General features: G+C 43.0%; 1 protein-coding gene across 4 annotated transcripts in view; it reads left to right on the top strand.

Annotated features, from left to right (window-relative positions):
- EPB41L4A (erythrocyte membrane protein band 4.1 like 4A) overlaps positions 1-27,723 on the top strand; it is a 782,364-nt gene that overhangs the window by 408,351 nt on the left and 346,290 nt on the right. For all 4 annotated transcript variants that reach the window (XM_078675499.1, XM_078675502.1, XM_078675501.1 and 1 more), the window contains exons 8-9: positions 15,932-16,020; positions 19,321-19,384. In XM_078675499.1, the coding sequence (XP_078531625.1) occupies positions 15,932-16,020; positions 19,321-19,384 (153 nt within the window). The remainder of the gene's footprint in view (positions 1-15,931; positions 16,021-19,320; positions 19,385-27,723) is intronic.

The raw sequence follows: 27,723 nt of genomic DNA, 5'->3' as shown, positions 1-27,723 counted from the left end.
AGGCCGAGAAGAGGTTTTGGCACCTCTCTGCAAATCACCCTCCCCGGCCCTACTCTGCGAAAGAGTCGACTCTTACCTGGTTTTCTGGCCGAATTTTGGCTGACCGGTCGGAAACGCTGCACAGGCCAGCAGCTTTTCTGACAGAGCAGGGGGTCCCTGCTATGAAACCGGCTGGAGAAAGAAAGTGTTGACTCTTCCGAACACCAAGTAACATGTGAGTGCTTAGACCCACCCCCACACTGCAGCTGCCTCACGTCACCATCATAGGCCTGGTACCCGCAACAATCCAGACACTGCTCTTTGCTTTATGTTATCAACATACTGCATAAAAGCAGTGTTTGGATTGGATTGGGCAGGCGACGTTAGCGCTCATTAGCAGACCAGGGGGGTTCAGCTGTGACCCCCCCTGGCTTACTGTTGAGCATGTGAGAGAGGCAGCTCGTGCGCAAGTCGGGCTGGGCGCTGCAATGGTGTTGCCCAACCCGACATGCTCACTACCACTTTGAAGAGTGTGTGACTGGAGCAACAGTGCAACATGAAGTCTGTTTAGTCCCTCCCACCTTCATCTAGCACTTAACTGGCAAGTGGCTGAAAAAAAGCTGACGCCGCGGGCAAGAAAAAAATAATTGCTCGAGTTTTAAGTTTAATACTGGGGAGAAGGGCCACAAATAGGGGCTACAATTATGAGGGGCGACGCCCCAAAGCCCTCAAAGAGGAACCGCCCCTTAAAGGGCCTTGGCCGATGTAATTAAGGGCCTGGCTTAAAAACACGTAATCTAAAAAATCTGTGCTGCCCGACTGGTATTTTGCTGCTTCTGTCATTGCATCCAGAGATATAAAAACAAGTAACATTATGCGTACAACATGCTGGGACTATTGGCTTTGTCAGTGGTTGTTAGTTGCATAAGAGAAGCGAGCAACAACTATGGCTTTGTCATATATAATATTGAAAATGCTTTAGTTCTAAAATGAGGAGACTGAGAAAGAACTACAATGAGGCTCTTTGAAGTTACACCAAAAGCAGTAAAGGGTGGCACTGCTGCAGAGCAAAGATGTTTTTTCACCATGAGGGTAAGGGCAAAAATGTAGAGCCTGATAGGGACCCGTCTCAGCACCTGCTTTTTGAGAACTGCCGGTGCTGAGCACTGGCAGGACCCACCCACTTAAAGCCCTGCTTATTGGGACATAGGGGGGAGATTTCTTTACAGGTTACCTGCAAGGAAGCACATTAACATCCTGTGTATTGATGCACAGTTTTACACATAGTGAACACTGAACATGAGTAAATGCAAATAGAATACTGTAGTACATTTACAACTGTCTTAGACTTTCTGTATACTCTTGGGATCCTTTGTGAAGCCCTAAAAAGTCAAGCGACAGAACATGGGACTTTCTGCTTCCTTGCACGAGTGCACCGTAGCAGCTGTTTATCAGCCGATTCTTGCAGCCGTTGCAAGTCCCCTTGCTGTACTGGAATGCGGGATCAGTGAAACGGGTGGAATGAAGGAGTAGCCTAGACTGAACGTGGGCTCCCATTGGCTAAAGCCTGGTAGAATGGAGGAGTAGCCTGGACTGAACTTGTGCTCCCATTGGCTTAAGCCTGGTAGAATGGAGGAGTAGCCTTAACTGAACTTGTACTCCCATTGGCTAAAGCCTGGTAGAATGGAGGCGTAGCCTTGACTAAACGTGTGCTCCCATTGGCTGACTAACATTGAAACAGCATGCACGCGCCTTTATGGGAGAAATAAAAGGCAAACAAAGACAGTACAGGTCACGTTTTTTAGGTCCCGCTAAACCGACGCGCATGCGTTGTTCTGCAAGAGTATAGTAGGGCTTTCAAAAATGCTCCCAAAGTCAGCAGATCGGACACAGTGCATGTGCGCCGGGTGCGCGCACCATTTGTCCACCTGCAGGCTTTGGAGCAATTTCGTGGCCACTTTGATGTTCTCAGTGAGCCGCGCGGCCACTGAGAACATCAAAGCGGCCACGAAATGCTCACCATTTGTCACCCCCTCCCTTCCTGCTGGCATTCCCCCCTCCCTTCTCGCCCAGTCCTTGTTCCCCTTGTTTTTTCAAGAGACCGGTCAGCCTACGTCTATGACAAGATCACCTTGCGACACCTAACGCCCCTCTGATATCAGAACCTGCTCGTTACTCCCCAGTCCAAATGAATTGTTAGAGGAAATTGGCTGTTGTTGTACATGCCTAGAAACCCTCGAAGAGTGTCATGCCCATGCCAGATGATACAGGATTTCCTGAGCTACCTCTTTCCTAAAGCTGTCGTTTTAGTTATCCCCATCGACATTAAGTTCCCTTCTTCCCACTTGGTGTATGTCCTGACCTTGCTGTTTCTTGTAAAGCAGTGACATTTAGTGTTCTCCGCAGAGAAGTCACTGCCGCACCAATGTGTAATAACAAACCGTTTACCACAGTCACTTCCTGGCTGCCACGCCTTGGTTTGGTTCGACAATAACTGCCATACCACGCAGGGGGGAAAGGCTAGAGGACACATCTGCACGATCGTTCGTGGACGCTTCTGCAATGTTTTAAAGGCAGCAGTGTAAAGAGATGTGTTTGTGCGCGCCTGGTACGTGACTTTTTACATCTCCTTGGCGCTTTCACTTTACCAAACCGCGGCGCTATGTGTGTGCAATGATGTACATTGCGGTGCTTTATATTCTGGTTTGATAGCTGAGCGTACTAGTGTGCCTACGAACTGCAAGAATATGTGCCACACCCAATAGTCCTAGGTTCAAATTTGTGCTAGTCCGCTTGGTTTATCAGCCTCCCAATGGTGATAAATCATTTGTAATTAATCGGACACAGCACTTAATCTTCCAGTGCTCAACATACATATATATCCTTTACACTTGCCATCTCGCCATTGTGTGTTTGTGTGCGCCTGGTACGTGACTTTTTACATCTCCTTGGTGCTTTCACTTTACCAAACCACGGCGCTACACTCAATGCAACATACACTCCACACAATACCACTCAGTGCCACATAATTATATGCTCCGTAATTACACTGCGCTCAGCGCAACATACACTCCAAATACCACTCAGTGCCACACAATTGCACGCCACATAATTACACTGCACTCAATGCAACATTCACTCCAAATAACACTCATTGCCACATAATTACACACCACATAATTACAATGCATTCAATGCAACATACACTCCAAATCCCACCCAGTGCTACATAATTACACGCCACATAATTACACAGCTCTCAATGAAACATAAACTCCAAATACCACTCAATGCCACATAATTACACACCACATAATTACAGTGCACTCAGTGCTACATACATTCTAAATACCCCTCTGTGCCACATAATTACACACCACATAATTACACTGCACTCAATGCAACATTCACTCCAAATACCACTGAGTGCCACACAATTATACGCCACATAATTACACTGTACTCAATGCAACATACACTCCAAATCCCACTCAGTGCCACATAATTACACGCCACATAATCACACAGCTCACAATGCAACATACACTCCAAATACCACTCAGTGCCACATAATTACACACCACATAATTACACTCTACTGAATGTAACACACACTCCACACAATACCACTCAGTGCCACATAATCATATGCTACATAATTACACTGCACTCAATGCAACATACACTCCAAACAATACCACTCAGTGCCACATAATTACATGCTACACAATTACACTCTACTGAATACAATATACACTCCACACAATACCACTCAGTGCCACATAATTATATGCTACATAATTACACTGCGCTCAATGCAACATACACTCCAAATACCACTCAGTGCCACATAATTACACTCTACTGAATGCAACACACACTCCACACAATACCACTCAGTGCCACATAATTATATGCTCCATAATTACACTGCACTCAATGCAACATACACTCCAAACAATACCAATCAGTGCCACATAATTACACGCCACACAATTACACTCTACTGAATACCTCATACACTCCGCACAATACCACTCAGTGCCACATAATTATATGCTTGTAGTGAATGAGCCACTTTAGTGGTCTGTGTACAATTACATGCCACATAATTACTCTGCACTCAATGCAACATACACTCCAAATACCACTCAGTGCCACATAATTACATGCCACATAATTACACTCTACTGAATGCAACACACACTCCACACAATACCACTCTGTGCCACATAATTATATGCTACATAATTACACTGTACTCAATGCAACATACATTCCAAACAATACCACTGAGTGCCTCATAATTACACACCACACAATTACACTCTACTGAATACATCATACACTCCACACAATACCACTCAGTGCCACATAATTATATGCTACATAATTACACTGCGCGCAACGCAACATACACTCCAAATACCACTCAGTGCCACATAATTACACGCCACATAATTACTCCTATCTATCTGTCTGTCTGTCTGTCTGTCTGTCTGTCTGTCTATCGCCCTGACTCTGTCTGTCTGTCTGTCTGTCTGTCTATCGCCCTGACTCTGTCTGTCTATCGCCCTGACTCTGTCTGTCTATCGCCCTGGCTCTGTCTGTCTATCGCCCTGACTCTGTCTGTCTATCGCCCTGACTCTGTCTGTCTATCGCCCTGACTCTATCTAGCTATCGCCCCTCACTCTATCTATCTATCACCCTCACTCTATCTATCTAAATACCCTTAACAACCAGAATACGTTCCTAGAAGGCATGAAAGTAATATCATCCTGGATGAAGATCAATTACCTGTAATTAAATGCAGGAAAAACGGAAATTATGCTTTTCAAGGAGGCTGTTACGGGGTGGTCTCCTAGTTGGTGGCCAGAAGAATTGGGCACCGCTCCCACACCAAAGACAGTTGTCAAAAACCTTGTGGTTTTAATAAATAATGACCTTAAGCTAGCAGACCAGATAGCAAACACCAAAAAAATCTTGCTTCTATGCTCTGAGTCTGCTCCGCAAGATCTTTAATTTTCTTCCAACTGGTACCAGCAAAACACTAATACATGCTTTGGTTCTTACCCGTTTGGACTACGGTAACGCCCTGTTGATTTCGGCTAGGGACTCTGACCTGCAAAGTTTACAGGTAGTGCAAAACACTGCGGCACGCCTGATAACCAGTGCCCCTAGGCTTACCCCTTCTCTTCCTTTATTACATAATATACATTGGCTTCCGATTCGTAAGAGGATCCAGTTTAAAGTGTGTTGCCTTGTATTTAAAGGCCTCAATCAGATGGCCCCACTTACCTTTCAGAAAAACTTATCAAATACACTCCTACTCGAACACTTCGGTCTGAGGGCAAAGGCCGACTGGTAGTACCGGGAGTTAAACTAGCTAGATTAGGAGGAAAATCCTTTTCTTATATAGCCCCTTCTCTTTGGAACAACTTACCGTTGGATCTCCGCCTGAATGACAACTATCTGAAATTTAGAAAGAAGCTCAAGACCCATATCTTTTAACGTCTCCTTCCTTTTATGTTGTATCGCTGGTCCTCCGCGCGGAGATGCCCCATGTGGGGCGAGTCATGCACTTTATAAATGTGATAAATAAATAAAAAAATCTATCGCCTCTCAATTTATCAATCTATCTATCTACCGCCCTCACTCTATCTATCTATCTATCTATCTATCTATCTATCTATCTATCTATCTATCTATCTATCTATCTATCTATCTATCTATCGCCCTCGCTCTATCTATCTATCGGCCTCGCTCTATCTATCTATCGCCCTCACTCTATCTATCTATCGCCCTCACTCTATCTATCTATCGCCCTCACTCTATCTATCTATCGCCCTCACTCTATTGCCCTCATTCTATCTATCTATAGCCCTCACTCTATCTATCGCCCTCTATCGATCTATCGCCCTCACTCTATCTATCTATCTATCTATCTATCTATCTATCTATCTATCTATCTATCTATCTATCTATCTATCTATCTATCTATCTATCTATCGTCCTCATTCTATCTATCTATCTATCGTCCTCACTCTATCTATCTGTCGCCCTCACTCTATCTATCGCCCTCCCTCTATCTATCGCCCTCACTCTATCTATCACACTCACTCTATCTATTGCCCTCACTCTATCTATCTATCGCCCTCCCTCTATCTATCGCCCTCACTCTATCGCACTCACTCTATCTATCTATTGCATCACCACAGCATCACTCAAGGGCACCATAACATCACTATGCGCTACCACAGCATCACTGAACTCCACAGCATCATTTGTCGCCACCACAACATCAATCTGTGCAACCATTCAACAACTGGTTCAAATATGTTCTCTCAATGTTTAGAGCTATATTACAAATGTCATAAAAAGATGTTAATATTTCACTTCTGTTCTTGGATTTTCTTCACAATAAAATACACTGAACATAATCTTCACAAAAGTTGTTTACAAAATTTTAAGCTATTGCCGTTATAAATTACAATAACTTTTATTTAAGTATTAATTATTTAAAAAAATTAAAAGCCATTGTTATTTGTAATATCAATACATCTAAGTCACGTAAATACAACACATATTGCATTACAAATGCTATAGGTTTCACATTTGCTAAAGTTATAACTATTGGCATTGTAAATGACAAAGCTATTAATTTCGCTATTTTCAAAACCAACACATAAATAAAAAAAATTGTCATTTACAAGACCAATAGCTCAAACTTTCATAATGCGAGACCTATTGCATTGCAAATGCTTGTTTGCACCTCTTTATGCACCGAGGCCTGGTATCTGAGTTGAAAGATTTGCTAGTCTCTTCTATCTCCCACCGCCAGCTACTCAAGAAATGACCTGTACACAGTGTTAAACACTATGCACAAAATCTGGTGTGCTCTCTTAGACAAGGGTAATGTCTGTGACTTTAAAAAAGGTGTGTCTGATCTTCCATGTTCCTTGCGCAGCAGTATTGGACTGAGAATCACGAGGACAGCATGTGGTGCAAGAGCGGGTAAGGACAGGAGTGTAGCTTAGTTGGTGACATTCAGGGGGTGCAAAGCTCATATTTCCCAACTCAACAAGTAGAAAATACTAACACAGACCCGAATCTGGGCCCCTGGGCCCACACCCAACTACAAAGCCAAAAATGCATTTATATGAGGGAGGGGGTGTCACACCCCAATCACGACCCCTTAAACTACGCCCCTGGTTAAGGCGAAAGGGTGTGCCACTGGAATCTGCAATATTTTGGAGGCGCAACTCATTTCTTCAGGGGCAGCTCCTATGTTTGAGTGGAGGAGCGTCGCCCCGCCTTCCTCGAGATCAGCAGGCACACCCGAATAAGAGACATGTCAATGACATTTTACTTAAACACCGAAGGTCGAGGATAGGGGTACCGCTGAATCCTACAGATGCAGGATTACAGCTGCCTCTGCAGTGTGTATGTCCGGTTGGCCGGCTGGTTTCCTACGGCCAGCCGGTTATGCACAGTGCACACCCAGCAATCATATGGCTGTGAAACAGCTGGAGGATTGCTGGGAAGGCCCTAAGACCCAAAATGAGTGCTGGGTCTGCATGCTCCCACCAATCCTGGAGCTGCTCTCAGCATGAGAGCAGCTCCAGGATTGGTTGTATTGGTGTCCACTAAGCGGGAAAGAAGTCCTTCCCTTTCCTGCTTGTGGACTCTGATCGGGGAGGGAGGTGAGCACCCGGGGGAGTCGTATATGGTGAGGTTGATATGGTGATGGTGGTAGGCACCCTACCATATTTTTATAGTTGTAGCCACCACTGCATTTTTTGGAGGTATTGTGCCACAATTGAATGGAGGGAGAGCATACTAGAATCTTGACCCTGATAAAGGGTTGGAATCTTTTTTGGGTGATTGCCAATGAGCATGGAATACGCTTAAGAATATTTATGCTACGAGTTTATCCGTATTGCAAAAAAAAAAAAAAACGTAAACTTCATGACTAAGGAGGAGTGTGGCTCACTGATTAGAGCGGCAGACCCTGATGCAGAGGTCTGGCCCGGGACCAGGGTTCAATTCCCGACGCGGCAGGGTCCTGAGCCCAAAATGTCCACGGACTCGATAATTCTCGCCTCGGTGCCTATTCTAATCATGGGGTCCCACGCTGCAACTCTGGGCAATAGTTGCTTAATCTCCACTACGGCGGCCCACCCGCTGCGGGATGCTTGGCTTTCACCCTGGGGATACCCAGTAGGGGTTATCTCACGGGGAAAAACCCAGGACGGGTTCCCAAGGCAAGCGCCTTGATGCCTTCGGGTGATACGTGCACTATATAAGTCGCAATACATTTATATTTACATTTACATGACTATGTGCCACAAGGACCCTCATTGTTCAAAAGTGCGTGACTGAGAATAATAGTGATTATATCTACCAGAATGCCTAGGGTAGCTTGCTGCTGTGTCTAATAATGAACAAATGTTGGTAAATGAAGGAGTGTGCTATCAGAATTTGCAATGCAATTATCACCTGCTGGCATTTCTCAGATCAGAATTCATATTTATTACGTGGAAGCCTACAAAGAGCCCTTTTAAACCAGCAAGGCACAGAATTGGTAACATATGGCATGGCGGATTAGGGTAAAGAACAATCACCAGATGCATAGCATCTTTTAAATTGTAATCTGACTGGCTTGATTAAATAGTGTGTTTTGGGTTTTGTTTCTAGTGCAGTGGATATGAATGGAAGGACTATAAACATGAAGGAAATGTAACTTAACTGGCCTAGGCGTTGCTCAGATAGTGAGATTCAAGGTGTCTCAAATTTTATAACTTAAAAAGAAGTCCTATGCAGGGTAAATGGGTGAAATGATCAAAGTTTGGTAAGGACTGTTCCCATGAACAACAGGTTCAGTACTGATTTGCATTAGGTGGGACTAGAGTTTAGCATACAGACCAGGGGCGTAGCTAGAGCTTGTGGCGCCCGGGGATATCCCTCAGATTGCTGCCCCTGGGGAGGGAGCTGGAGAAAAAGGACCGAGAGACACGTAGTATCGCCGCTAATAGTTACCTCGATCATGCAAGTTACATGCACATACATGACACGGTCCAAGGCTACACAGTTAAATACACCGGTGAACGGCAGTACAAAGGAGAACACAGACTGCCACCATACTAACACTTACGTTTGTGACATTTAATTGCAGCTCTCTCCAGCACCTGTACCGCCACATATGTAGTGCAATTATTAAATCAAATATTGTAGCGTGAAGAACAAACTGACGACTTAACGTTCACTATAAGACAACACATCTTTGCTAAAAATGGATTTGTATGACGTGGATGCATTTCTCAGAATATGTATCTACAAATTGCAAAATGCTCTGACGTCATCCTGAACATTTCTTTGTAAATATGTATGTTTATTATTTTGAATAATTTCTCACATATTTTTGTAAAAAAATAACTGTAGAGTACTTTAACGTCGTCTACGTGTGGTATAAAATTTCATATAAAGAAATAAAAACTTAGAAATTACCAGCATTCGCAGGGTTCTATACTTTATGGAATGTTCTCCGACACCCCACTGTACAACCGGCGATTATGTCTACGTTACTGCAGTTGCAGGGCATTGCCTGCAATGTTCAACTCATGGTTTGTGCACGTGGAGAGGCGCAGCTGGCACCGGAAGTACAGGTAACAACAGCAGGCCGGACATAAAGGAAGCATAGCTGTCAAGGTTTCAGATTGCTAAGTGTGACACTTTTTTCGCAAGGAAAATCAAGCAATAAAAACAACGGAAACATAAATATCAGAAATTACACCCATTTGAGCAAAGAGAACTGTAAGAAAATCTCAAAACAGCAGCAAAGTACTGGAAATGGAAGGGTACACACTCTGCAGACTGTAATTTATCTCAAAAAGACACATTGAGCAATTAGATAGAAATGAATACGCTCATAACAGCAGGGTGTGCGGCTCCGCCCGTTATTTATTAACAACCTGAGGCTGAAGTTACGTTGCATTGCAAGTCTAAGCAATTAACATTGAGACACAATTAAGCATGGGGGTGCATGCAAGCCTCAGGAGAAAAGATTGATTAAAGTTCACATAGCCTAGGGGTCACAACTCGGCTGAAAGGCAGTTTTATTTCAAATATATATACTATTTGAGAGAGTGAGCCTTAAAAAGCCTGCGCTATCTAAGAGTACTTGCACTAGTGTGTGTTGTGCAGCAGGCTGTAAAAGTAGTCTAAAAAATACATATGGTAGTCTAAAAAATACATATGGCACTGCACAGAAATGTTTGCTTTAAAACATACCGTCACTCGTACTGACTCCGGAACATGATCATTAAAATGCCAATACTTTAAAATGACCAACAGGGTCATTTCTTATACAGGGCACTTGCAGGTTTATGCCTGGTGCAGTTAAAATCATAATTTATTTGATGCTAAGAATGATTGATCACAATGGTCCATTTGCTCGAGTGACTCCCGTGAAGTTTCATTGAATGAGCGCTCTTTCATGGTCATTCGATGATCTAGGTGGTGGCAGCACTCTGAGACCTCGCTGGGGAAAGACGGGCAGACTGCGAGGGTTCCTCTTCTGCCTACTCACTCTCCGCAGCACTGATTTACTAGCGCACTTTAAAAAAATTAATTTTATTCTACACTCAATTGAAAACGAATTGTGTTGTATGTTTTTTAAACTGTACTGTGTTTAAAAACCTTCTGTGCTGTTTCCCGGTTCCCCTGGGCCCCGGTCCACCGCGGCTTACCTGTGCCGTTTGTTGTGGAGGGCCAGGTCGGGCGGCGCCATCTTTGGTGAGTCCCGGTACCCGGCTGGTCGGAAGTTAGCGGTCCAGCTCGGGGAGGGGCTTGGGCGATAAATAATGATACACCATAGAGCGCGCAGCGGTCGCGCGCAGCGGGCGCGCCGTCTGCGCGCCGAAGGAGCGCCAAAGGAGGGCCCGTCTGTGCCTCGGACGGGCCTAGGGCCTGTTATTCTGCTAGACCAACTTCAGAGACGGCCAGTTCTGGGAAATGCAAGTATTCTCGCAATGATTTAATGAAGCTTGCCTCTCTTAGTAGAGGACCGGCGTGTTTACGTGCAGATCCTGACTGTGCTGGTGTGAAGTGTTCTAGCTGTGGCTTTCTCCCCCAACCTATCTTACCCCCACGCACAGTCCGCAGGGCTGACACCACAATCATTGGGGCGGGTCTGTTTAATGCCAGATCTTTGGTGAGACACACTGCAGATGTCTTTGAACTTCTGGTGGATGGCCAGATGGATGTGCTGTTCGTCACGGAGACGTGGATGAACAGCGCATCTGCTCCGAGTGTGGAACTGGCGGTCCCTAGGGGTTTCAAGATTGTTAGGGTTGATAGACCACGGGGGAGAGGGGGCGGACTGGCTGTTATTTTCAGGGATGGGTGGCGCTTCGCCTCTGAGCCACCATTGGTGGATGTTGGCAGCGAGGTCCTTCACTTCTCGTTAACACTTTCCCCCCATTTTACCTTAGGTGGTTCCCTGATTTATAGACCTCCGGGCCAGGCTAATCATTTTCTCGATTCCCTAGAAGACTATATAGTGCCACGGGCCCTAAGTTTTCCTAAATTCCTTCTGGTTGGCGATCTAAATATTCATGCTGATGCCCCCGACTCGTCGGAGGGCCGCAGGCTTGATGAAATTCTTAATTTGGCCCAGCTTAAGCAATGGGTCACTACCCCGACTCATGCGGGAGGCCACTTGCTTGACCTGGTTTGTTCTAACTTCCCACTTCAGTCTGTGACCGTGGAAAAAACAACCTGGTCGGACCACGATTTGGTTAGATTCGCGTGGGTGATGGCAGAGCCGGGTTTTACTCCCCCCCTATGTCATACTCAAAAAATCAATGTGCCCGCGTTCCGACAGGCCCTGTCTAAAGCCCGTCCTAAACCCACGGTACTTCTGGACGAGGCAGTCGGCGACTTTAATGAATGGGTACGGCAGGCAGCTTTGGTTTCCACAAAACACACTACCGTGCTCAGGACACGACGCTCTCCTTCTCAACCCTGGTTTTCTCCTGAGCTGAGGCTGAGGAAACTTGGCTGCAAAAAATTAGAGCGGGCGTGGAGGCTCAGCTATAGCCCTGAAGCTAAATCTGTCCTACGTTCTGCACAAAAAGAATACTACTCAGCCATTAAAATAGCAAAAGGGCACTACTATGCAGGGCGTATTGCGAAGGCAGATAACAATAGCAGAGAGATTTTTGCTATTGTTAAAAGCTTTGTTGCGCCGGTTGCTGATACAGCTACTCTCCCATCCTCTGCGCAGTGGTGTGAGGATTTATCTGTTTTTTTCAGCAGTAAGATAACGAGGATTCAGCAGGACCTCTTAGCGGCTTTGCCCGCTGATGATTCCGCGGCTGAGGTGTGTTTCACACTTAGTCCCGGTTCCGGACAACAGTTGTTGAACTTTGTGCGAGTTGAGGAAGGTGCTATCCTGCCTCTCCTCCAATCATTGAAATCTGGTTCCCCCGCCGACCCGTGCCCGGCCCGTGTGCTTTCAGAAGTGGCAGATACAATCTGCACCGAGATCACGCAGATTATTAATCTCTCTCTGGCCTCGGGCAAGGTGCCCATAGGCTGGAAACGAGCAAAACTTCTGCCGCTTTTGAAAAAGCCGGGATTGGACGCTATGGCCCTTGGGAACTACCGTCCTATATCGCTCTTGCCAGCACTTTCGAAAATCTGCGAGAAGGTGGCCTTCCAACAGTTGGAGCACTTTGTTGAAACCTCCAGTGCCCTTCATACTGCCCAATCAGGCTTTAGGGCTGCATATAGCACTGAGACAGCACTGGTGGAGATGACCGAGGCAATCCGGGACTGTTTAGACGGAGGCGGCAGAGCGGTCCTCATTTTATTGGACCTCTCTGCCGCGTTCGATACGGTTCCCCACGATCTTCTCCTTGCCAGGCTGTCTGCTATTGGTATTGGGGGAGTTGTGCTAGCCTGGCTGTCTTCTTTTCTCTCTGACAGGTCCCAGCAGGTCTGGATCCCCCCATATGCATCCGAACCTAAGCCACTTGCTACAGGGGTTCCCCAGGGCTCTACTCTTAGTCCCATACTGTTCAATATTTACATCACTCCTTTGGTTTATCTAGCGGAACAGTGTGGGGCTAAGATTATAGGGTATGCCGATGACACCCAGCTGCTGTTCACATGGCCCGACAGTAATCTGGATGTGTCGGCAGTGCATCTATGTTTGTCCTCTGTATTTCGCTGGCTCACACGGGCCCAGCTGAAGTGCAATGAGGACAAATCTGAGGTGCTTTTTTACGGTTCCTTTCCCTCCTCGTTTAAAAACACACTGTGGCCCCCCAACATTCCTAGCCCAGGAGAGATGGGGAGACCAGCAAAAAACCTTGGCATCTGGTTTTCAGAGGATCTTAGATTCAAAGATCACATAAAAAAATTGACCGGCACCTGCTTTGCCACATTGAGAATGCTCCGCAAATTTTTTCCACTGCTCCCTAGGGTGGCAAAGGAGACAGTTGCTCGGGCTCTCATACTGGCAAAGCTAGATTACGCGAATGCACTGTTTAGTGGCATTCCGGCCTATTTGGTGAAGCGCCTGCAAATCATCCAGAATGCGACTGCCCGCTTGATATTTAGTATCCCGAGATGGAAGAGTGTGCGCACTGAAATGCGCACACTCCATTGGCTTCCTGTTGCGCAGCGCATTCTGTTCAAATCCCTGGTGCTGGCTTTTAGAGCCATCCACGATCAAGGCCCTCACTACTTACGGAAAAGGTTTATCTGCTATACCCCTTCACGTAACCTCAGGTCATCTGCTATGTTTAAACTGACTCTCCCACGTTTTAAACGAGTAAGGCTTGGTGGACAATCAATTTCGGTGACTGTAGCCCGAGCTTGGAATGCCCTTCCTTTCCACCTGCGCTCTATGCACACTGTGGCCTTATTTAAGAAAAATTTAAAAACACATCTTTTTTCGAGTACTATTTAGAGCGTTCTTTGGCTGATTTCTGTTCTTTGTCTTTCCCACACCGCGCCAGGATACTCACCAGTAATGGAGCGCGCTATAAAATGGTTTATACAATACCTACGCGAGGGAACAGGAATACGATTTTTACCTTCAATATATGTCATGCTAAATGTTAACATCATTTCAAGCATTAGTTTGGAAGTGAATAAAACGAGAAGGATACATTTTACTTGTATTTAAATATTTTGCTGACATATATTGCTCTGCATTACCCCAAACATTCCTCTACTGCCTGCTGGCCTCGCAGAAATAAAAATGGCTAGCTAAGTGAATCAGGAATACAACACCCAGAATGCAACAGAATGTGATAGGTAAATCCAGGGCCCGAGTTCAACATGAGATAGAAGATGATCCCAGGTTCAAAAGTCAAAGGAATGAACAGAAACTGCCTCGATGACTCAAAACAAAGCCTACCGCCCACACACACACGAACACGCTAAATTAACAAGTCCCACACTCAATCCAAAGACAGGTGGCATACATTTAACCCATTTGCTGCTTCGAACGTTCAGCGCCAGTGCTGAACGTTCGAAGAAACTGGTGCGGCCGCGTCGGCCGTTGGACGTGCGCAGCACCAGGGAGGTAGCTCGCGCGACGTCCAACGGCCGACGGCAGCAGCGAACAGGTTAATCAAAGATAACGCATAACAAAAACAAATACCTCTGAAACCCACGGACAAACCGCAACTATGAACGCTCAGGAAGAAGTTCCTTGCTGCAATCACGAAAACATGAACTGGAGTGGAGTCACTCTTGTCTGAGTATTTGTTAAGGAGTGTAGCAAGAGGAGTACAGAGGCGGAAAGCAAAATCGGAGCACGGTAAAATTACTCGTACATATTACCAATGGCAGTTTCTAAGCTCAGTGCGTTATTCTACCGCGTCTGACATAAAAGGCACCTATAGAACTTAGTTCCACTTTATGATTTATTGTTTATGGTGGTGTGTTATATCCGGAATATGAGAATACTATTATTTTTGAATCGGAGGTGTGTCATGCAAATAAAATAATGATGTTAACTAACGAACACGTTTCTGGCATTAAAAAAGCAGCGCACATACCTGGGGCGAGGAGATGGTTCCATGTCACCATCTACTGATTCACGAGGTCACTGTGAAGATCTAATTTGGAACAAAGCAAGGGATTTATTTTGGAGGTAAAGTTGTAAGTGCGCGGGAGGTTGACATTCCACAGGAGAGAGCGGCCGGTTGCGACTCGCGCGTGCGCCACACCACCAAGCGTGCAACGTCACGTGCGTGCGCTGCAGGCAGCAGTTGCAAGCAGCAAGCAGGTGAGTTTGCTTGCACTTCAAACTGCTACGCCACTGATACAGACACTCCATTGCAATGGCGACAGAGTACCCTGTCTGCCATACTCAGTCTGCCCATTCAATTTTCAGTCAGGCAGACTGCAAAATGTACTCTGTCGGCCTAAAATGTCCTATAATGGCCCAATGGAGTAGGTGCTGACTTTTTTTTTTTTTAACTGTCCCTCTCCATCAGATATATCGTGGCCATGATGTACTGTTAAAAACAGAAAAATGCCACCGTACTCCATAGGAAACAATTACCATGGTGTGAGGGTCATTCATTTTTTTTATTTTTCAATACTAGCTCCCATTTTTGGTATTTGTTTTTGAAAAAGACAAAGCCTTGGAAAAGTTTGATCGTCAGCCATCATGTTTGATGGAGCCGTATGTCCAATGTTTTCTATATTGACAGGAGCCGCCACAGTGGCAGTTCCTACAAATGTATAGACATGTAGACAGGGCTGGCGGTCCTCTTTAATTTGGCGAGTGGATTAAAGGCAGGGTGGCATTAAGTACATACAGTTTTACACACCTGAAGAAAATAAACAGGACTTTGATAAAACATTGCCTTCATTAACTAAACTGTATGTATAAATAACAGAATATATTTCTTTGTGTCTTTTTCAGGGAGAAAACAAATCTGAGTACTTTTTAGGATTAACACCTGTAGGAGTCGTGGTTTACAAGAACAAAAAACAAGTAGGAAAGTATTTCTGGTACGTACCACTTGCAATCAGAATTACCATGAATGCATGACGTGATGGGAGAGGGGGCAGACTTAACCCGGTAGTGGTAGTGGTGCAGCACCTCACAGGTCCATTTGACTGTTAGTTTCTTACTGGGACTCCAGTGGGTCTGACCTTATTGCATCATTTTACAACATTTTTTAGGTCTGGCCCAGAGACAGTTTTAGGTGTCTTATCAACCTCATGTACCCAGATCACTTGTGCACATTTGCTAGGATTGGTGGACAATCTTTAACTTACATCTACTTTATTGTTTCAATTCATTAGCCTTTTTTAAAATCATCCTTGTGTGTTTAAGTTGTTCAGGTTACAATAATTCAAAACCTATAAGATCTTTTCTTTGCACTTATATGATTCATACATTCCTGTGATGTGTAGTAAGGGTTTCTATATGTGTTATAAGTATTCTTGCCTGCAATGAAGCTATCAGATTGTTCTTATAAAATTCTACATGATGGTTAATTTATTTGTAAAAATAGCATTGTTATTTGAAAGCATATGGCCACCAAGCTTAGGTAGTGTTATGTTTTCTTATAGTGAATGCTTGCAAAAACCAATAGAAATAAAACTAACCATGAATCCATCTTGCCAAGAACAGACATATTGGTTTTGCCAATGCTTGTTTTATGTAGGCTGAAGAAAGGTGTTGCTGACGAGCTGTATTACATAGCAATTTTGTAAATATGGCCAATCTCGACTTTGCACAATGTTTGCATCTTATGTGAACAGCTATGAAGTTTAAAAGTAGAGCAGTATTAAATCGCTAATTTCCTTATAGATAGTCGGTAATCAGCATAATTAGTGGAGAATCAGTTTGCACTATTTTTGCTCCAATGTAAAATGACTTGTACCAGACATTACGTATTATTTATGTGGAAATATTGGTATAAAATGAATTTACTTATTGTTTGTCCCGTGCAAGCTTTGTAAAATGGCCGCTAGTGGTTACAGAATGTATGGTCAGATAAGTCACTATGTAAATCATCGTTCGCAATTCTTCGCTGTATGATAAATATTTTATGTGGTTACACCTATGGACAGTCTGTTTTTCTCAACTGAAACTCAATAAAATATTTCAGGCTGTAGGGGCTCAGGACGCTTTTAGAAGCATGGATGTTTTGAAACATGGTTTGAATTGTCTGCTTATGGTATGCTATATCTTTCAGCAACACAAGATTCCTGCCTTTTTCTTGGAGTCTTTATAAATATGTGGACAGTGGCACATGTGCAGTGGGTTAGTGTGTAAGGATAGTTGGCGGACAAATATTCTAGCGTTGGCAGCTGCTGGCTATTGAGGATTCATGAATATCAGGTGGCTCCATGTTGGATGAATGGTCTCCTGGGAAAGAGGGGGCCGCTTCCGTAGCACTCCTTTCCACACTGCAGAATCCTTGCAAGGGCTCTGTTGTTTCTTCTCTTCACCACTCCTTGTGAGCAGCGGCGGCTGGCACAGGTAAAAACAGTGAGGCAAGGCAGGGCGCGGCGGGGGGGGGGTCGACAGACAACGGAATAGGTATTATTTATTTATTTAATTTTAGCTATTCTGTCGTCTGTCGACTCCCCCTCCCCCCCTTCCCACCCCGCCTGCCCACATTTACCTGTACCGGCCGCCACTGCTTCTGAGTCCTCTGGCCACCACCTTTTGTGGATCCCATGTGGGGGCTGTGCCTTCTTTTCCTTGACGTCCACAGACACAAGCATTGGAAGAATGCTTTTCTCTGAGTTCCGTGTCTTTTTTCTAAGAGGGGATACTGCTCCACGATCATTTCAGCTCCATCCTGTTGAATCAGCGAGACTTGTGGTCTTCACAGGCAGAAAAGCGTGCCTGAGAGCATGTTTCCCTGTGCTCCTCATTGTGGCTTTTTCAGGAAACATCAAGTGATTTTAGTGGAATGAGGCAGTATCTAAAAAGCAAGAGACACAAAAAATCACAGGTTTTAACACAATTTTTGGGGGAAATCTGATCTTTTTCAAGATTTCTTCTCTCATCGTGTCAGTGTGAAAACATGGGACACTCTAAGCTTCATAATGTGAAATACAAGCAAAAAGGTTACATTTTGAGCAACTTTACTCTTGGTTGTGCCATTATGGCCTCTTTGGTTATTGACAGAAAAACATTGCATGAGTACGTCTCGGCCAGATGTATTCCAAATCATTGTTGGCATGTTTAATACGTGAAGTTTACACTGTTTCAGCCAATGTACTACTTGCACACCAACTGGTAAGAGGTCACATTATAAATCGACTATCCTCAAATGGTCACCAGTGGCCTAACCAACTAATATTAATGTTATATCTGGTGTATTGTATTATGCATCTTCCCTGGTGCTCTGGTGCTTGCTGCTATGTCAGTATGAATGTGCTGTGGGGACTGTTGGCGTGCTTGTTGATGCATATGACTGCTTGGGTGCCTGTGAGGTTGGGAGAGTCAGTTGGAGTATGGGCTGAGCAGCGGGGAGGCTGCTCCTGGTGGGGCTTTCCTAAGGGCTATCCTAAGATCTAACCTAAGAACCTATAAATAATACATGATCTATAATCTACACCGCGGCTACTGGACATTTTCATCAGAACAATTAGTTAGGCAGGTCACAATTGGTTCAATATTGTGACCCCTTTCAATTGGCTGGAAATGCAGGAATGGTGGCGTGCAAGGGAGAACTAAGCTCCATCCCATCAATTATATTCCCAAACAAGAAATCCTTTCTTAAGTCAGTCTGCTCCATTAATGGGAGAAGTGCTGCTTCAAAAAAAGGTGTGTGGCTTGATGTGGAGAGGAGCCCCTGGACCCACCTCCACCCCCAAGCAGGCTGACCACATTCCAGAGGGGAAGTATCCCATACCCTCCAACTTGGTTGTCAGTATTGATGAATGGTTCAGGGCTGGAGTTTCTGTCTCAAACTATTGAGTTTTGGCATTGTCCCTGCTCCTTTCATACCCCCTCCTAATTGCAATTTGGAGTGAGCGAAATAACCACTTTTACGAATCAGAAAAGCTTTTCCTCCTTGCAAAGGAGGCTATGTACATCCCAAAGCACCTTGAGCTAACCCTGTATGTTTTTGCAACTCGCGGGGTTTGCAACAGCACCAGTGCTTTCTACAGCCATGATTTCTATAACCCTTCGAGATGCTGTCACTGCTGCTGTGGGTGAGAATGTATCCCTGTGCCCTTTAATAACTCCTCTTTCATCTCCCACTGAAAATCTGCCCTTTTCTGCTTGGTAGCTTGTTTGTATGAGATGTTTAATTAACATAAATTGTCTCAATTTCTTAGGCCCAGAATTACGAAAGTGCACTTCAGAGAAACGCAATTTGAACTCCGGGTCCTCGGAAAGGATGTAAGTTGCTATTTTTTGTTATTCTGCTAACTCTCGAGTTTACTTTCCAGGTATGGTAGAGAACGTTTGAATAATATTGTTATTTACGTTTTCGAGATATATTGGATACTTATTCCAATATTTTATTCGTGTAGGCCATAAAGTACATATTAAGGTGTCTAGTATTGAGTCTCTTTGGCAGATTGTTTCCCTTGTGTAGAAACAGTTATGGAGGACTTTCACACGTCACACAGTGGTGAACAAAAATAATTCAGTCACTCTTTGCAACACTTGTCAAATAGGTTTAATAACAGACTTTGAAACTAAAAAGGAGGACTATACAGCTCCGATTAATTATCACCCTACAGCACTCATAATATAGCAGGCGAAAATGCTGTGGAAGATCTGGTAGAAATATTGGCAGATCGAGTGGAATCCTTATTGGTGATTTTAAATATATAGTTAACATAACGTGTATTTGTAAAGCCACATTAATACATAGGCCTCTTGGTGCAAAATAAAAGATGTTTATTGTTACCTAACTCAGTGGGACTCTTTTTATCAACCTCAGAAGAATGAAAGGCTGAGTGGACTACCGGGATTGGAACCTGTGACCATGAGGTCACAGACCCCAACAGTGGGCACATGAGTTAGTCCACTAAGCCACCAGACACGGCTGTTGAATTTTGAAACTTATATTTCTGTTGTTTCACTCGGCTTCATTTTACCACGAGTAAAGGCAAGTGTACCTTCTGTGCTTATTAGTTTTAGACTTTATGGCTCATCCCTTCAAATGTATTAATAATGGTCTATGCACAGGGACAGGGTAATACAAACAGCTAATCTAGCTATTAAAAAGCAAGTCAAATTAAGCCGGTGGCTGCTTGTGATCCCCCAGGATTGGCTATCCTCATCTACCTCCTTTCTGCAACTTTAACTCCCTCTTCCACTCTCTTCACTCTTGTTGTCACCTGTTGTACACCTTCCATTTCCCACTCCCGTTTCCTTCTCTCCTGCCCGTCCTCAAATAGAAATATTACTTTTTGACTACTCAAGAGCTACCAATCATCTACCAGAACAATGGACACCACCAACTGTGCCTTTATAAAATGCAAGTTCAGCAGTTACGCACCCACTCCATACCTCAGACCTTGTAGATCTGCAAAATATCCACCTTCTAGCTAAGTTAACCTAAACAAAATCTTGCCATCCAGCTACAATGCTGTATGCTGCAACAGACAGCAGGGTAAGGGAGGAGGAGCAGCTGTCATTTACAACCCCCCAGTTCAGCTTCACAGAAATCCCAGGGCTCCCTTTGTGCTCTCTTGAATCCCTGTCAGTCAAACGCACCACAACTTCAGCTACCATAAAGGTAGTTCAATTCAAGAATATATGGTGATATCGTTTTTAAGGATATTGTTGATTTTAATATAGTTTTCAGTGATATAACGTTTTAAAAACATTTTAATGTGTTTTACTAACTATATTAATTTTATGTTACTATTTGCATAATTGTTATTCATTTTAAAAAATATATCGCTTATAACCTTGTTATTTAGAATTTTTTATTTAATTATTAATAGTAAGTTGTAAAGTTGTAGTTGTTTGTTGAGTTTGCAGGATGACAGGACAGGAATAATTAACCACTAATTTTGTTATTGATTATATTATTATTTAAATTGCTCAATAATGCTTTATTTTACTTAGATTTTAGGTGTAGGCTGCTGAGTTTGTAGGGGTGCAGGGTGGGAAGTTATTTAAGTAATCAACAATTAATTAATTGTTGATTAAATATTTAAATGATTAATAATTACATAAATTGTTTAATACTGATTTCTTTTAGTTATGTTTTAGGTACAGGTTGCTGGGTATAGGGTAGAAAGTTACATAAAATGAAATGTAATTTATTTTTGTACATTTAATAGAGTGCTATGTAAAATAATTAAGTTATTACCAATTGTGTAATTGTTTTGCTGTTTAGTTTTATATGGATTTTAGTATTTGTACGTGTATTAAACATGCATTTTTAAATGTTGTTTTTTTTAACCTTTTTTGGATGAGTTGGTTGGGCAGAAAATTCTTGTATATTTTTATAATTATTAATATTTATATGTGATTTATTCATTGATAATTATGTATATGTGTTAACAATTTATACTTTTGTACAATCACTTTCAATTTATTCTATGGGAAGTGTTTGTGAAAGTTTGTGCTATGATATTTGTTATTTGAATTGTTTTTAATTGAAATTAAATAGGTTACTTTTTATTCCCCATTCACTTTCCCCATCTCGCCTGCCTATTCTAAAATAGAAATATCACTGTTTTCACCACTCAAGGTCTACTGTTTCTCTCCATTGTCTACCAGAACCATGGACACCACCAATGCCCATATAAATGCAAGTTCAGCAGTTAAACGCCCACTCCATATTTCAGACCTTATTGCTCTACAATACATAATGATTTTATCTTCTTTTTGTTAGTTAGGGAAGTTTAATATGTGTTGTGCAATTATATTTTTTCTTTTCTTCCTTTTTATTTATAGATGTAATCATTTTTATCTTGTAAATACATACATATGCAAATATGTTTTATGGTAATAATGGTTATATTGACAGTTTAATATATTTTCTACATTAATAGGGTTATTCATGTGTGCAATGCATTTGAAGTGAAGTATTTTCCCTACTGTTGCGTAAGCTGGAGTGGGAACAGTAAATCTAACCCCTCCGCAGTCCATCACTCTCCATACTGTTGCGCTGACCGAAGTAGGGTTAGTAAATCTAAACCCTCTGAAATCCAAACTTTCCCCACTGTTGCGCTGTTTGGAGAGGTTCAATTTACTATTCCCACTCTAAAGTCCAGTGCTTTCCCGCCTGTTGCACTGACTGGAGTAGGGTAAGTAAATCTAACCCCTCCAAAGTCCAACACTTTCCCACTGTTGGATAAACTGGAGTGGGAATAGTATATCAAATACTCCCTGACTTAAAACTACCATCAACACTAAAGGAAATGAAACTAATAATTTAAAATATAAAAAATTAACAAATATTACAATACAATATATTTAACCAATAACAGGAAAATTATTTGAGTCGGGGAGTATTTGAATTAATACTAAATAAAAAAGGAAGAAAAGAAAAAATCTAATTACATAAAATATATTCAACTTCCGTAACTACCAAAAAGAAGATAACATCATTATGTATTGTAGAGCTATAAGGTCTGAGATATGGAGTGGGCGTTTGTTTAACTGCTGAACTTGCATTTATATGGGCATGGGTGGTGTCCATGGTTCTGGTAGACAATGGACAGAATCAGTAGACCTTGAGTGGGGAAAAAAGTGATATTTATATTTTAGAATAGGCAGGAGAGATGGGGAAAGTGAGTGGGGAATAAAAAGTAACCTATTTAATTTCAATTAAAAACAATTCAAATAACAAATATCATAGCACACACTTTCACAAACACTTCCCATAGAATAAATTAAAAGTGATTGTACAAAAGTGTAAATTGTTAACAAATATACATTATCAATTAATAAATCGTACATAAATATTAATAATTATAAAAATATACAAGAATTTTCTTCCCAACCAACTCATCCAAAAAAGGTTAAAAAAAAAACACCTTTAAAAATGCATGTGTAATACACGTACTAATACTAAAATCCATAGAAAACTAAACGGCAAAACAATTACACAATTGGTAATAACTTAATTATTTTACATAGTTAGCACTCAACTAAATGTACAAAAATAAATTACATTTCATTTTAGTTAGCTGTTGTCTCGTCTGTGAGCTATGCTGTTCTTCTGATAATGAACAGCCCTGCACGCCCTCATTTACCATCTTACTCCAGACATTCCCCTGCCGAGTTTCATAAACCAGAGGCCCATGCGGTTGCTGTTTATTGACTGTATACCCTGGAGCAGTGTGTGTGTTTGAAGAGGCATGCTGATTTTATATAATTACTTGCCAGTTCTGTAGGAGTAGGACAGACTGGGCTGAGATGGACCGACAAAAGGAAAATAACTTTACTGAGCACAACACAACCTGAGGTACGTCTAGGCACTGCTCTTGTTACTGAGCTCTGAAGGGAGGCAGGCTGAGTTGACGTTGCACGGATGACAGAGCTCTGTAAGCTATTTGTGTTCCTTGAAGCAGGTTTCTAAGCCCATACAGGAGACTGGTGCTCAGAGGGCCCATGCTCTCACTACGCGTGCCTCACACTGAGCATCCGAGTGAAAAAATACTAAACACCAGTGCTTTAAGTGGGATGAAAAACTGGGGTGGTGGGGGAGGGCGTTCTCAAAGGGGTGTGGTCGATCTAATTAAGGGTGTGGCTTAAAACACGTAAACTAAAGATCTGTGCTTAGCATGGTGTGCCGCCCAACTGGTATGCTGTTGCCTTTGTCATTCCATCTAGACAGGGTCGGATTGGGATTACAATTAGGCCCGGGCTGTCCCAAAAAAGTGGCCTACATTTGCGGTTCGTGCCCTTTCAGAAAACATCATTTGATTAGACTCATTGGACTAATTTTTAGAGAAATGTTTTGTAACCTAAGCATTTTAAAGCCTATAGAATTAGTAAGATTGGTGAAAACTGGAAGCACTGCATTTTGGCCAGGTCTGCGAGTTGAAATAATACAATGGCCCAAGGGTCACAATACATGATCTGGCTGGAGTTGCCACCTGGCTGTTTTTTTTACCAACATGACCTGTATTTTAATATCCTGGCCGGTGCGCAAATGAAGAAAAATGCAAAAGTCTCTATTTTTTTCTTCTAATCAGTATGTAAACAGTCAACATAGGTTGAAAGAACTTTACAATATGTTCTAAAACTGCTTTACTCAACCATTGACTATTAGTTAAACTGAAAAAAGACAGAAAAGTCATGTTCATGTTAAAAATTAATATGTATATTTTTATATAAAGAGTGCTCTCTAATTATCATGCTCTGGCCTAACGTAGAAAAGTTGCTGTTTTATTTTCTATTTGATTTTTTATAGTTTTAATTAAGCTGAACTTGGCGCTATGGCATTGGAGCGATTTACATGAGCTACAGTTACACTACACAAGATCAAATGTATTTTTACTTTAGGCGTTGGGGGATTAAGTGATTTACCCAGAATCACAGGATGTTGAGCTGACACTGGGACTGGAACTTGGTCTTTGAGTGCCAAAGTTGTCAGCTTTAGCCACAACGCCACATTCTCTCTAGTTTAATAAAAGCCTAATAAAGGTTACCTCACAGAGAGGCCTTAGCAAAATACAAACACACACCCTCCAGGAAGGCTTCTCTTAGTTCGCTCCCTCTCCAGCCCTCCATACCCTCAGGGTGATGGCCTTGCAGGGGAGGGGTCAAGAAAAAGGACACAGCTACTGCTGCTCAAGTATGGCCTGAGACGTAGATAGCTCATATCCCAAAATCCTCCTCCCCCAGGAAGGCCCCTGCATGCTCCCACCTGCCCCCACCCACCCACCATTGTCAGAATGTGGTGGCCTGGCAGGGGAGAGATCAGGGGCAAGACACTGCTTTGCAGCCCCACTGGGGGGCCGAGGCAAGCATAACCCAACAAATAGAGCAGCACCTGGCCACCATTAAGGCAGATTGTCACACTTAACACCTTCGCCCCGCACACCTTAACCTGAAGTGCGATGGCCTGGGAGGGCAGGAATGGAGCTGAGGCCCTTTAAAAACTGGCCCACATGTCACCCTTAGACACCAGCCCATCGGCCAATGCCCGCCTTCCCAGTCCGACCCTGCATCCAGATATATATTACAACATGTAACATTACACCTACAACAAGCCAGGACTATTGACCTTGTCAATGTTTTTTAGTTACATAAGACAAATAAGCAACAACTATGGCTTTGTTGTATATAATATTGAAACTGCTTCAGTTCGGTGCTGAGCACCAGCAGGCCCCGGCCCACTTAAAGCCCTGGTAGGCACTAACATGGCTGTTTTTCTTGTGGGCTGTATTTTTAAAAGTTTTACTCCATCATCTATCGCCAATGACCAAGTAAGGTCATGCCTGGTGATCTGTATTCACCTATGTGCAAAATGTAAATGACAGCTGAGCAATATGCAAATATGTTTCTGTTGTTAATGACTAACCATCCAGTAAAGATTTTTACATTAGAATACTCCTGATGCGGCCGTCTATCTTGCCGTTGGGTTGCCTGTTTTACAACACCTTAAGGTTTGCTGCCCTAATATCGAATCTAAATCGATTTGCTGCTCCGAGAGTTGAGGAAGGCTGCTTCCGGTTATCTGACCACCCTACATGTAAAAATGTAAAACTTTGTGGCACCATAAGTTTTGTGGCAGGAGACTTTAGAGAGGCAGAGGAGGTACCGAACAGTGTAAATGCCACTGCGGATACCCTATTGGTGTTTACTAGATCTTAGGGCATGGGTACTTGCAAACATTTTCCAGGGGTCCAAAAAGTTTGCCTGTATTGTGATTGAGGGCTGCATTGATGGCGTGGGTGGTGTAAGGTGGGCATAAGGGAAACAAAGTATGTACCTATAAAGGCTGAATTGCACATTATGAAGCAAGAAAACATGGGATCAGTCCCGGCTTCCCCACTTGACCAAGTTGTGTGATCCTAGACAATTCTTTAATTTCACTTTACCTTCTTTTTTTCATTACCACATATAAGAGGACCTCAAAATATATGTCTTCTGGAAGCGCACTGTATGAAACCTTCTCTTGAGTTTCATTTGCTAAACTATAATGTCATCCATGTATAATAGTAACCCTGGCCACTCAGGTGGTAAACCTAACAACTGACTTGCCTCTTAGTTCACTATTTGCAGTGTTGCCAGGGTGGAGGCGAAGCATGAATGTTTCTAAATTCATCTTTGTAAACTATCACTTTAAAGAAAAAAAATCTCAATGCACTGATATAATCTAATGTACTAAGATGAAAGGCTTCTGCAGTTAAGCTGTAAATAAATGTGTGCCCCTTTATTTCACATGTTTCTCAACGTTTGTGCTGAGTTGAGAAACAGTAGCCCATTGCTGCTGTTAACCAGGTAGCCGCATGTAAAGGTCAGGAGGGCCGCACTTTGAGTATCACTCTCTAGGAGGAGATTATATCTTTTTACTTTAGGGTGCCACCACATTGATGGCATTTGCCCGATGGACACTTGCACAGATGCAGGACGAGCCAATGCTGTAATTTGATTCAAATAGGATTCTGTCGCAGAATGTTGCCCTGGTACAATTACTTGGACTGGGCAGGATGGATGGAGTCTCAACAAAGCAATGCTAATGTACTGAGGACCGCTCTCCATCACTTCAGGTCAGACACGGGCCACATCCACCAATGACTTTTCCACCAAGAGCAGAATGACTTTCATCAGAATGGAACAGTTAAGTAAGTTCATCCCTTGGGGTCGCAAACTGAAGGCTCTTCCATTCTGTGCAATCTTCCACCCGCGAGGATCCATTTACACTAAATGACCTTTCCCAATTGTGTCGGAAGCGGTGTTATTTTCTACAATTGCTAAGGCATGCAAGGTTGTCCGAAGCATCAATTCTGCAAGCCATGCCAGTACTTTTGACCTAACAAAGAATGTACAGAGACCTGTTTTTTGCCATTAACCCTCCTTTGCTATATATTTGCCTTCCCTGCAGTAGGTCATTTTCTTCTTCTCTGCACTATCATTTATTCATTAGAGCCTGGTCCTCACTCCTACTTGCTATTAAACCTTGAATGTGAGCATGCTTTTGTTAAATTGGCGCCAGCTGCTAGCTCTATACTTCATTACGTACGTGCCTTACTGGAGTAGTGTGCTTGGAATCTAAAAGCAGGCCTGGCTGTTGGACATCAGACAGGCACACTTCACACAAGACCTCAGCATAAGGGCATCAGGCCTTGGCAGCCATCTTTCAAAAGGAGATTCCTGCAGGAAAGGCTGTGTCAACATCAAAGGAGGAGCGGAGTTGGTACTGCTAAGACATAAAACCCACTTTACATGGCATTGGTACTCTATGAAGAGGTTTTGGAAAATTTAGCGGCAAAGGCAAATTTGCCATAAACTTTGAGCATATTAAGAAATTAACTTTTAGGTTATAACATTATTTATTACTGCACTACACAAAGATAAGTGATACACAAACTACAAAAAAAATGACTAACAAGACTGGCAAGCAAATGATTGGAAGAGAGATGTGGCACAAGGTGGCCTTGGTAATAAAAGAAGACACAAAGAAGCTGATCAGAGTCCTGGGTTGTGTACAGAAATACACCAGAGAACCCACGTAAATAGGGGACAAGCCATGAATGCTTTTCTAAAACAATTTGCAAAGGAAACAGAACGTATAGCAAGCCAACAAATCGTCT

This window comes from Lissotriton helveticus, chromosome 2_1, assembly GCF_964261635.1.
Source record: "Lissotriton helveticus chromosome 2_1, aLisHel1.1, whole genome shotgun sequence".
In the NCBI taxonomy this organism is placed as follows: Eukaryota; Metazoa; Chordata; class Amphibia; order Caudata; family Salamandridae; genus Lissotriton; species Lissotriton helveticus.
This window is presented reverse-complemented; position numbering and strand designations above follow the sequence as displayed.